Below are 12,255 nucleotides of genomic sequence, written 5' to 3'. Positions count from 1 at the left end.
ATCAGTAGACGGCCAAACAAACTGATTTCGGCTATCCTAGTTACCAGTTTCCAATTCCGGAGGCACAGTAAATAGTGGGCATATTTATTAAAATGGATCTCACGTAATTACTGTATTTGAATTTTTTTATTGTAATTGTTGTATTACTCATTTCAGTGGCCATCATCCAAATTTCATCAAAACTAAACTTTGAAAATTCAACAATATTTTTGCGACGACAATGTAAATCATTTAGCGGCCCTTACACGAGCATTATTTTTGTCATTTTTAATGATGACTAAGTAATGATGTATTTCAAATTTGCTAATATTCTTTAATTGCTGAGGAAAAGTTATTCTGGTTACAAGCCGCGTGCTGGAGTAGTTACAAATACTCATCATTAATAATGAACGTGTAATGCTAAAAGGTAATGATGTTCAGTAATGCAGTAATGACGAGCGTTTGAGCAGAAGTGTCATTACTTAGTAATGACACTTTTAATAATCGTGTAAGGGCCGCTTAGGCAAATTTGAAATATCATTACTTAGCCATCATTTAAAATGACAAAAATAATTCTCTTAAAAGGGCCGCTAATGAATTCCAAATCCGAAGCAACAACCGATTCCCATTCGGATCGGTCATTTCGACGTAAACATTTTCATAAGGGCACATAAACCAATGAAAGATTCTCTTTGTTTACTTTCTCTTCTGTTAATAACTCCTAAATTTGCAAATAGAATGAAAGAAAATATCTCCAGCTTTGTAATAGTATCATACATGTAACGAACAATTGCGTAATAATGCAGATATAATCGAAAGAGAAAGTAAACAATAAGAATCTGTCAATTGTTTTAAGGCCCTTTTGAAATGTTCACGTCGATTTGTTTTTGAAAACGAGAAGATATGAGGAAGAAAACTGTAAATATCAAGCGTTTCAGAATCATCCGTCGAATTACATCCTGATGATATAACCGAGAACAAAGCTTATTTCATATTTATCAAGACGGGAATGCTTGATAACTTGGAGAAATTAAATTATGTTTCGTTCCGATGTTTACTTATCCACTTCCCGACGCCACACTTAATTTCGTGAGAAAAATACAAACACAACCAAAACCGCTCTATCTCGCTACCAGTGTTAATTCTACATAGTTATTGCATCTGATTCGGAGGCCATTTGAAAATGATATAAAATTCCGAATCAAATTCCAGACGAGTTGACTGGGGATTGCCTCAGACCGACGAGCTTTTGAAGTCGATATAAAAATTTGATCACCCGCATTATTCAATCTTGAACATAAGATTTTTTTACATGCCAACGAGCTTTCCAAGAGATAGAATGAACTCTTCTTTATCGACTATACTCAACTGTCAAAAAATTGCAACTCGCGCACGTAAGGCTCCTGAAGGCCCTCTTGATTTGTGATCTCCTGCATATTTATTTGAAAGTGTTAGTGCTGTCGTGCACCTCATCGCAATTCTTCGCATGTTAGCACGTGAAATGAAAGTTAAATTATACTCCATTAGACGAAAATCAGGGTAAAAATCTCAATTCTTCATTAATTGCACCACACATTCGTTTCTCAATATTCAGGTGAGACAAAAACACTAAATGTTCGTCTAGTTTCACGCGTATGACCTGTGATATTCCATATACAAGATTAAGTGATTTAGTGGTGAAAAAAATCAAAAATTCTTGGCCGTCATTCACAACAGATACTGGCCAAGGCTTGCGAATAAAACTGATACGCTTTCGAAATACGGGTGTTACGCGATTACAGAGGAAACATTCTGGACACTGCCAACAAGTCATCTCTAACGATTGAATTTACTCGTCATCCCCTTTTTGGGAGAGTGGAATCTGGCCTTCACAAACAGAATTTTTTGTCAACGTAGCAGGCAAAAGTTGTCACAAATAGCTAGGCACATACCCAAAAGCAGCTACACTAGCAAAGGTAGGTACACAATCCAAATGATTGGAGTTCTTCGAATAATTTTCAGCAGTAGAATGGAAATTGCATAAGACATCTTGTACAAACGTTGTAGCATTTGTCTAATGAAAGTGAAGGTGAAACTAGTTTTATATGTAATTTTTTTTTCTTTCGTGTGGTCGCATGGAAATTGATGGCGTGTCTATATTGATTATAGTTCCGCCCAAATTCGAATGAATTTTTGACAAATAATGTAAGGCTGAAGAAGTGAGATGGAAACCAATACCACCACGTTGCATTTCTTGTTCAAATAATGTGCGTATATGTTGTGACTTAGAACTAGGATTATCTCTAGAATCTCAGTTTTATTAGGCTACCGAATAATGTTCGGTGTTTTTGCATGCTCTGATTGTACGTCATACCCAAGTATATGATGTACATAGTCTAATCTTTTCAAGGTGTAGGTACCTACACATACAATTTATAAGTATAAATATTTTAAATGTGTTATGATGGATTCAAAATATTTCTCGGTAAATTCATTATCAATAGTATAACATATTTACTGAAACATACATGTGTGGCAAAATAACGAGTTGATGTTATTAGTGTCGTTACTACCTAATATGAAAATTCACAGAGTATTAACTTTATATGTAGTCTTCACTACTAACCTGAAATCCAGGATGGATGATTTGTTTTTTTTTTCGTATACCGGTAGATTACTTCAAATTACTTTCAAAAGCCAATGTTTTGTGTTTTCTTCACGTATTATCTTCAACTCGCTATAACATAGCAGCTAAACTACTGAATGTAACTGAGCAGTTCAACTTCAACTACTAAACAGAGGTAAAGTATTGTTGCAAGTGGAATGAAAGGTGTACTAGGCTAATTTAACTAAACATATATTTATGATTTAAAGCTTACAGGTATTAAAATGAGTTCTTCGAATTGATTCGAATAATAAAAAATAGCAAAAACTAGTTCATCAGAAAATAAATGGGTTACTTGAAATTCTATATAACGTTTTTTTGAATTTTGATAGCGTTTATCAGACACCAATATGTTTGTTGTTATATGTTAAATGGAAGAATGTCAAATGATTTACTTGTTTTTCTTTCCAGACTAACACTGAAGTAACCCGAATTTTGAAAGAAAATTTAAACCCAATTCCTGCCAAGTCAAGCTGATTTCACTACATTTATATTGTGTGTACAATTTTCTGCCTCAAATATCACAGTTAATCACGACGCAAAGCTAAATTGAAACGTACTATTTACTAGAAGTAATAAAAAACGTTGTGATGTCCGACATCACTACTGATCCGGTGGTAGCCGACGATTCAAGGCAGTCGGAAGAGGATAACAACAATGAAATTGATCTAACGGATTCAGTAGCTAAGCTGAACATCAACGGAGAATCGAAAAATCACGTGCAGACACCAAACAGCGATGTCAACGAAAAAAATGAAAATAACAATAACAATGCTAGCAGTACGAACATAAGCAATAATATCCTTGATGGTGGCCATAAATCGATAGGGATACGAATTCGCAGAACATCAGAGAAATTGTTAGGAGAGGAAACCGGTGGACGCAAAAAATATTCACTCGATCAACTGTTGTCTCTTAAAGATACTACAATTAGCAGAGAAAAACCGACGACGATACCAGATGTTTGCAAATCGATTCTGAAGACTTCTCATAATCCGTTGATGTCTTCTGGTAAAAATTATGGGAATCACGATAATGCACTGCTCCCCCCCTTCATGCGGGGAGGAATGGACAGCGGTGGAATTATGGGCAATCGATCAACAGCTCCAATGAAACGGGTCCCCTATCAGGGCAGGTTGTCAGCTAAGGAAACGCGAACTGGTGGAGTGGATGATATCGACAGTGGTATTATTAAAGTAAACTTGAATATCACTGAGGAGGTAAAGCTTCGTGAATCCGCCAATGCATGGAGACCACGGTTTTTAATGAAACAGGAGGAAGGTGACGAAGAAACAAAGAAAACTCAGGAACTTTTCAAAAAATTCCGCAGTGTGCTGAACAAGTTAACACCGGATAATTTCAATGTACTTGTAGAGCAGGTTAAAACATATGAAATTGACACGGAAGAACGGTTGGATGGTTGTATCAGAATATTGTTCGAGAAAGCCATTATGGAACCCAATTTTACAGATACGTATGTACAGATGTGCAAAGAAGTTGGTAGTATAATCAAAATTAGCACCGGGGATAACCAACAGGCCGACTTTAAGCGCAAGCTCATTACTCAGTGCCAGAAAGAATTTGAGAAACACCATACTGATAAGGAACAGAATGCAAATGAGATTGAGGAAACAAAGAAAAAATCTACGGAAGAAAAAACAGAAGATGTTGAAGATATTCAGTTCGAACTGGAAGAGAAAGAAATTAAAATTCGAAGACGCGCCCTTGGTACGATTCGATTTATTGGCGAGCTGTTTAAACATAAACTACTCACCCATAAAATTATGTACAGTTGTATCAATATTTTATTGAGCGAAGACATGCTAGACGAGGAATCGCTCGAGTGCCTGTGCAAGTTGCTCACCACGATAGGTGGCCGAATGGAACAAGAGTGCGATCCTCAGGGTTTGCAATATTGCTTCGATCGTTTGCAGGATATTGTGGACAAAAAATCACTTCAAGTATGTAGTCGTATTCGATTCATGATACTTGATGTAATGGATCTTAGGAAAAATAATTGGCAACCACGGAGAGCAGCTGCTGCACCCAAAACTATGGAACAAATTCAAAAGGAAGTAGAATCTGAAGAGCACAAAAATAGAATTTTAAATTTCGTTTTGTCGGGTTCTGGTCGAGGAGGAGGGAGTCGGCAAGATAATGACCGCCACTATACCGATGGAGTTAACACGCCGAAAAACAAGCAGCGCTTCGTTGACGACGAGGGTTTTGTACAGCCGGTTTCAAATAAATCCGTTCGCACGCTACCAACATTTGATCCAAAAAAACTAAACTTGACTGTAAGGGAAATTCTTTCTTAAAGTTTTAATTTCCCATGGTTTTATTATGGATTTTTTTTTTAGCAAAAATCACCGGAAGTTACACGACTTGGATCGGCATCTATGTTCCAGGGCTGGGGCAAAAACAATGCTTTTGCGTCACTCACCGATGATCAACAGCAGAGTACTCCAGCGCCTAGTTTCTTTGGATCAGGAGGTTTAGGTGCTAGTAGCAATAGTTCACAATCGTCTGGTGGTGGTGGTGGTGGTAGCAGGGGTGGAGGTGGCGGAGGATACGGCAGTGGAAACAAAAAATCCGGAGGTGGAGGTGGAGGTGGCGGTGGTGGTGGCAAGAAACAACTGTATCATGGAAGAAACAGCAGTCGTTTCTGATGAAAATCCAACATTGAAAATTATTAAGTTTTCCAATTTAGGATCATAATTTTCTAAATTTTTTTCAGTTTTTGAGCGAAGTTTTGAGAATCCGTAGAAAATCTTATGTGAAACTTAATTGTTTCTTTTGTAGCCATGAAGTTATAGTACTGTTCAGTTAGTGAGCTAAATTTGTGGACCTAAAGATACATTCACGCTGACAGACTACTACTACAACCTAGTTATGGTGCACTTTATTTTAGAGAAGAGAGCGACCGTAATATGTTAACAAGTGTTGCCTTTGTTTTTTTTTGTTTGTATAGGTTTTCCAATAAATTTCAAATGTTCTTGCGCTCAACTGCCACATAAGCAGCATTTTAAATAAAATGGTGTTGATGTCATTTCCGCTTACTGAATTGAACATTAATTACATGCATAGGAATAACTCTAACCGTACAGCCAATATTACTAACAGAAGTTCCTTTTAGAAGTTTGATGAAATAATTGGGAAATGTCAATTCCAGATCTAATCTAATAAATGCTGAGAGGTTTTCGTGAGCGTATCGATATCTATACTCACTGCTAACTACTGAGTTATGGAACTTGATTATATAAATTGAATGATGCGTTGAATGTCCTCATTACCTGTTAATTCCTATATATTCGATGGCTTCACAAAATGATTATCGAAGGATGTATAATCCGAAGAAGCACACGAATTGAGAACTACCTAGGCGATAATTGAATTCAAAATATATTGCAGCATACGTCCAAGAGGTAGGTTATGAGTATGAGGCAAAAACAAAAATAGGAAAATGATATTAATTTAAGCAGAAATTGCGATGAAATTTATATGGCCGAACTTTACAAATGAAATGAAAGCGAGTAGTTTGGCAATCATGAAACATGTAACCATAAATCAAGAAATTAATTTTAATAAACGCGTTGTGAAAAGGAAGAATTTGGAACCCTTAATGTGGGCTAATGGTAGACTTAGAATGTAAACATTTGTACTTTTTTCCAATTTACATACAACATGTAGGCAGTTGATAAAAAATGATATAAACAAATTGAAAAAAGCGTTATCCTCAACATGATGTTTTTATCTGGAAGAAATGAGTTAAGGGTAATTTATTGAGTAAGCATCGTAAATTCCCACCACTCTGTTCGACTGTTCGTGAAATTGGAACTACGGTGATTCTATTTGTCAACTTGTGATATTGAAAAAGCCTGTGTGTGAGTCTGTATATGTATTTATATGTGTATGTAACCACCCCGATTCTGCAATCCGACGGATTTGTGATACGAACGAATCTGCACTTTCGTTCAAGTTCGAATTTTGCATTCCTTTTTCCGTTCGACTTGTGTGATTCGATCGACTCGAGTAATGTCGATCGAGTAATGTTCGAAAATATAACAACTCGAACGAATGATATTCGAGTTCATACCCAACTCGAACGGAATGCAGAATGGAAATTGCACTTTCGATCGGAATATTTCAAATCGATCGACGTACAGAATAGGGGTAGAAACTGCAACGAGTTCAACTAGCCGTGTAATTCCTCAAGGTCTGGTTGGTTGATGATCAAATACATTGATTTTGGGTATATCAGATCTTCGTCCCCGGTTCCGGAAGTACCGAAAAAATTGATCGTGTACTCCAAACCGGAAATTACTCCATACAGCTGGATTGAAATGAAAAGTATTTTGTCGTGAATACGATTTATTTTACTATGAGGCAACCTTTCAAAATTAACCCTCTGTTAGATATTAGGACGGGATCCCGGCTGAACTTCTCAAAATCGAAAGAGAGCGGCTGTACTACGCACTCCACTAAGTAATTGGAATGATCTGGGAAGGAGAGGAAATGCCTTCGGACTGGCTGGATGATATCATATGCCCTGTCTACAAAAAGGGTCACCGACTGGATTGTAAAAACTATCGAGGCATAATACTCCTCAAGACTGCCTACAAGGTACATTCTAGAGTTCTGTTCAGCAGACTGCGTTCATTGGCGGAATTCTTTCTCGGCGAATACCAATGCGGTTTTCGGGAAGGACGTTCAACGACGAACCAGATGTTCACCTTGCGACAAATTCTCGATAAGTTTCGGGAGTAAAACTTGCGGACTCATCATCTGTTTATAGATTTCAAAGCAGCGTACGACTCAGTGAAACGTAACGAATTTAGACTGATTCGATGGATCGAAATCAAGCGTAAAGATTGCTGGTACGACATCCGATCTCTCAAATCTGTTGTTCAATATAGCACTCGAAGGTACCATACGAAGATCCGGCGTGCAAAGAAACCATCATCAATAAGTCTCACATGCTTCTTGGTTTTGCGGACGACATTAATAGTATTGGTGTGGATCGTAGTGCCGTGGAAGAGGTTTTTGTGCCCTTCAAGAAAGAAGCTGCGAGAAAAGGGTTGACGATAAACTCTACCAAGACTAAGTACATGGTGGAGAACGAGGCAGACCAGACGGTGTAGGACCCGAGGTGGAGATGGATGGGGTACTATACGAGGTTGTGCACCATTAAAGTAAGTAAGTAATGCTTTGTCAGATCCCTGGCAATTAATTCATAATTCGAAGAGATTTTTATATAGGCCAGAAGTATACCACCCAAGGACCCCCCGAGTCAGTTCTGATGAACCTTACGACGAAGGATTGGTTTCTCAGAGGAGGAAACGGAATCATCCAATGATATAGAAAAAAGTACAATGAGAAATATGAAAGTTTGAAAAGTATACTTAACTAGTATGGTACGATAATTTGTTCCTTTTTGCGTGACCTATATTCAACGATGGATTTGTAGACCGTAAACAATTTCGATAAAACAAATTGTACAATACTGCTCGGTGCAACAAAAGAGTCCACTGCTGCTTCTGAAGCGACGTCTCTACACAAAATTGCTTTGTTAAAGCCACCTTCGCCGATGTCGATTATAAAAACGCGTGTGTGCAAATCGACCACTCGGATATGAATGGCTTCGAGTTTTCGCGTCGCTATAACAGGAGTGTTGCATAATTGTCGAATCATTTCTCCTACGGTATTGCTTCGTTGAACCGAAGTAATGATATTCACCCGATATTATTCGATCGATTAGAAATATTCCGATCGAATGTGCAATTTCCATTCTGCATTCCGTTCGAGTTGGGTATGAACTCGAACATCATTCGTTCGAGTTGTTAAATTTTTGAACATTACTCGATCGACTTGCGTACGTATTACTTCTGTTCGGTTTACATCCCGATTCTGCAATCCGACGGATTTGTGATACGAACGAATCTACACTTTCGTTCGAGTTCGAATTTTGCACACAACTCGATCGAGCTACAGAATGCAAAATTTCATATTCGATCGAAACAATCCGATTCGAACGAAATACTGAATCGGGGTTGTTTAAACTAAAGTTGATTTCATTTCAAACCAATTTTTCAAATTGAATTTACTGTGATATTGTTTGTCAAGGTTTTGACAGGAACGCAAAAGTATATTTGTTATTTTTATCAGAATATTGATTTAGACAAACTAATCCACTGAGAAAAATTAATTATCATGTTTTGTAGTTTCAAGCAGCAACATTTGCGATATCAAACCAGAGACATAACTGGATGTCGTGAATACGAATAAAACTGACACGATTTCTTTACTCTTTCGAATTCGAATTGATAGTTGATCGATTGTGTGAATTGCGAAACTTGCCCCCTATTCACCACTAAAATTTTCAACGATTTTTGTCGTCGATTATCTCAGATGCTGTACAGGATTCATTTCTGCCTTTTAGAAGGACCAAATTGTGGAATTCTCTACGATATTTAGCAAAGTTCGGAACATTTATCTCGAACGATTTTCGCACAGCGAAAAGTGTACGAAGCAAATCAAATTATTTTGGATTTTCACTAAACTGATGATTTCTTCCTTCGAATTTCAAAGAAGTAATCTCAATAGTTCTTTAGATAATATTTAGAGCCATTAGAACGACTGATTTTATATAATGTTGTCCACTTTTCGTATCCTTTCTTTTTCTCCAATGCAAAGTACCAGCAGCTGATGCAATAGTTCTTGCTTGAATTGAAACTAGCTTTGCGTACAAACCGACAAATCCGCTCGCAGTGCCAAATGATGCGAAACTGGTTTAATGCGTCTTCTCGCCTTGACGACCGAAAGGCAAATGAGAGCTACGACCTGAGCGTTTGACCACGCAGAAGGTGCGCTCTCCGATGCCGCTGTTTGAATGCGTCTTCTCGCCCCGACGTCTACTTTCATTCAACGCACAAGAAGAAATGATCGATTTTCGACCACGGTTCCCCTTATTTAACGTTCAGTTGAAGATATGTTCCTGACTACTTTGAAAATGTCGTCCTTGCGCGAAAACCCCAAGCAAAAGTAAAGAGTTTTCCGCGTTGTTTTAAAATTTTCAGAAAATTTAATTTTTGAGTTGTTTGTGGTTATCTGACATTGACACAAATATTATCCTAAATTCCTGATCATATTTTTGATGAAATAGTGAAAGAATTATGTTGCTGCCATTAATACAAGTCGAGATATTCACGATTAAGTTCTGCCCATTCTTCCATGTGACTAATTTTGAAAAGGCTCCCCATAGTAAAGTAAGTCGTATTCACAACAAAATCGTGTGAAACCCAAATTTGGTTATTTTTACAACAGTTGCGTGAAGAACCTATCGTACGCACAGCAAACATTGGACAATTGCAACGGACTGGACAAGTCATCAGGATTCGGAACGGCAGCTCAGTGAAAATATTTCTTGAATCTGTATCAAAAACACGAACCCATTGTCAATTTAAAATAATTCGAAGTAACTTCAACTAGAATGTCAAAATCATCGTAATGTCTGTAGTTCAGAATGATAACCAAATGAGTTCAATTCATACCTATTTACAATACGCTTTATTTCTCTAGAAAAACGGAGAAAGGCTCTTACGTTGGCTATCATTTATTCTTTACAAACTCACATAGAAATCGTTATAGCTACAGAACAATTGACAGTAATTTCTTCTATACGTGATTACTCTTCCTGACTAGTTTTTCTCGAGACAAGTGTCTACCGAGTTCCAAAGAACAGTATATCCAGCCATATTTTGGAATTCAATGTTTTTGCATAGTATCAAAAAGTATCGTTTATTAACTTTGTACATTTTTCTAATTTTGAAAACAGTTGCAATTTTTCGAGAAGATTTCTTCTCACAAGCATCAAGTTTAGAATATTTTGAATTGATTCTATATCAAACCGAATGTGATTTTTCCCTAGACGGAACCTATCAAAGTGTACCACTTCTGTTTCATTTACATATGCACATAAACGTTTCATACACACATGGGTTATAATTTCCGTGAAATCATAGTAGTTCATTCCATGTGATGCTTTTAACATGAGCTGGCAGTGCTCATCAAAGTTTTCCATACTCCTACAATCTTCTATCTCTTTTACTACTTGTTCTAAAGCCCTATCCAAACTGCGCCATATTTTAGTGACGTTACATCCATTAAACCAATTATGATTAACTGAAATTGAATTTTTTATATTATGTACTTGATGATACCATCCACTAGGAACAAATAAGGCTTCTCCTGCTGTTTGATATACTGTGTAATATAGCACTTCTTTCGAATCAAGTAATTCTTCTGATATTTCAAATGGTAGATTACCAAGTACATCCATCAATTTGACCTCCTCTCCTGGGGGCAGAAGTAACCACTTTTTTTCACCGGTTATATTTGTTGACCAGCTGAAGGAAGAAAACACATCTGCATGGAAAGACGTCCATGTGTCCTTAATGCCAATGTAAACAAACATATAGTCATCTAGGTTCCGGTCTATCAAGAATTCATTTAACCAATCAGACGCAAAAAATATTGGCGTTTGATAGAATTTATACTCTGGTAGTTCCCTACATAAGTGCCAGTCTTTAAGATAAAGTTTCGATCCAGTTCTCTCAGGTCCACAATTTTTCCAATAGTCCAAAAAATCAAAGAAGTTCATCTCTGTTTTTTCGTGAGCATTATAATGTTGTTTTCCACAGTCGGCCACTGGTACAGATACATTGTCGATGCGCGCCTTCAAGTAACTCACGTCTACATTATCGACTTCAGTACAATCGCGAGTAACCCATTGTTGATAGCATTCCCAGGTGTTAGCTATAGATGTGAGTATCACAGCTGTATTGGTTTGCAAAAAGTACCTAAAAAACTTCTCATAGCTGATATCCTTTGCTCGAAAACGTTTTATTTCTTGTGGTATTGATACACTGTCGAATATTGGTTCAGCAGTGTCGATTTCTAATTCTTCCAACGAAGCCATGTAGATAAAAATATCACTCACATGATTACATCTATAAACTAAATACACTAAACTTTAGTGACTGCACGAAAACCAAAAAGTAAACAAACGTCATTAAGTGCAGGAAGTGTTACCATATTGACTGATTTTTCGATCTATTTCGTTCACGAAGAGAAAAAAATTGTTATAATAACCAAATTTGGGTTTCACACGACTTACTTTACTATGGGGTGCCTTTTCAAAATTTACCCTCTGAGAGAGTGATAAGTTTTTGATCGTGAGTATCTCTTGTTGTATCTAACGAATCAACATAATTTTTTCTACATGCCATCGGAAATATGATCACAATTTTATGATAAAATATTCAGTTGTGTGACATAATCTCAAACAATTCAAAATTAAACTTTTCTGAAATGTTTGGTATAAACGAGTATCAAAGAGGATAATTAATAAGGCGCGTTTGCCTTTCTCGTATTTTTAAAGCTCATAGCTCAGTGATTTGTGAAAGGATTTATATAATCTAACTACCAATAGAATCTAAATTTTTCAACTTAAGCGTGTAAAGAAAAAGCATTGAAGTATTTAAATAGAACACTATTGAAAACCCTGTCTCATTTGACCCATGTCAACACCAGCCAATCAGAACGCGTTCTGAGGAAGAGAACAAAATATCTGC

The 12,255-nt window shown here is 36.9% G+C and overlaps 2 protein-coding genes across 3 annotated transcripts; one reads left to right on the top strand and one right to left on the bottom strand.

Annotated features, from left to right (window-relative positions):
* Positions 1-1,389: 1,389 nt before the first annotated feature.
* Positions 1,390-6,363, top strand: LOC131430948 (eukaryotic translation initiation factor 4 gamma 3-like). 2 transcript variants are annotated; one of them, XM_058596261.1, is made up of 4 exons: positions 1,390-1,573; positions 1,696-1,934; positions 3,035-4,920; positions 4,984-6,363. In XM_058596261.1, the coding sequence occupies exons 3-4, from the start codon at positions 3,214-3,216 to the stop codon at positions 5,290-5,292; spliced, it is 2,016 nt and encodes a 671-aa protein (XP_058452244.1). In that variant the 5' UTR covers positions 1,390-1,573; positions 1,696-1,934; positions 3,035-3,213; the 3' UTR covers positions 5,293-6,363. The 2 variants fall into 2 exon arrangements, with proteins under 2 accessions (XP_058452244.1, XP_058452245.1); XM_058596262.1 differs by having other exon boundaries at positions 1,640-1,934.
* A 3,798-nt stretch (positions 6,364-10,161) lies between these two features.
* LOC131430947 (2-oxoglutarate and iron-dependent oxygenase JMJD4 homolog) lies at positions 10,162-11,685 on the bottom strand. The gene has a single exon (XM_058596260.1). The coding sequence runs from the start codon at positions 11,598-11,600 to the stop codon at positions 10,407-10,409; it is 1,194 nt and encodes a 397-aa protein (XP_058452243.1). The 5' UTR covers positions 11,601-11,685; the 3' UTR covers positions 10,162-10,406.
* Between the last annotated feature and the right edge of the window lie 570 nt (positions 11,686-12,255).

Source organism: Malaya genurostris, chromosome 2 (assembly GCF_030247185.1).
Source record: "Malaya genurostris strain Urasoe2022 chromosome 2, Malgen_1.1, whole genome shotgun sequence".
Lineage (NCBI taxonomy): Eukaryota > Metazoa > Arthropoda > Insecta > Diptera > Culicidae > Malaya > Malaya genurostris.
This window is presented reverse-complemented; position numbering and strand designations above follow the sequence as displayed.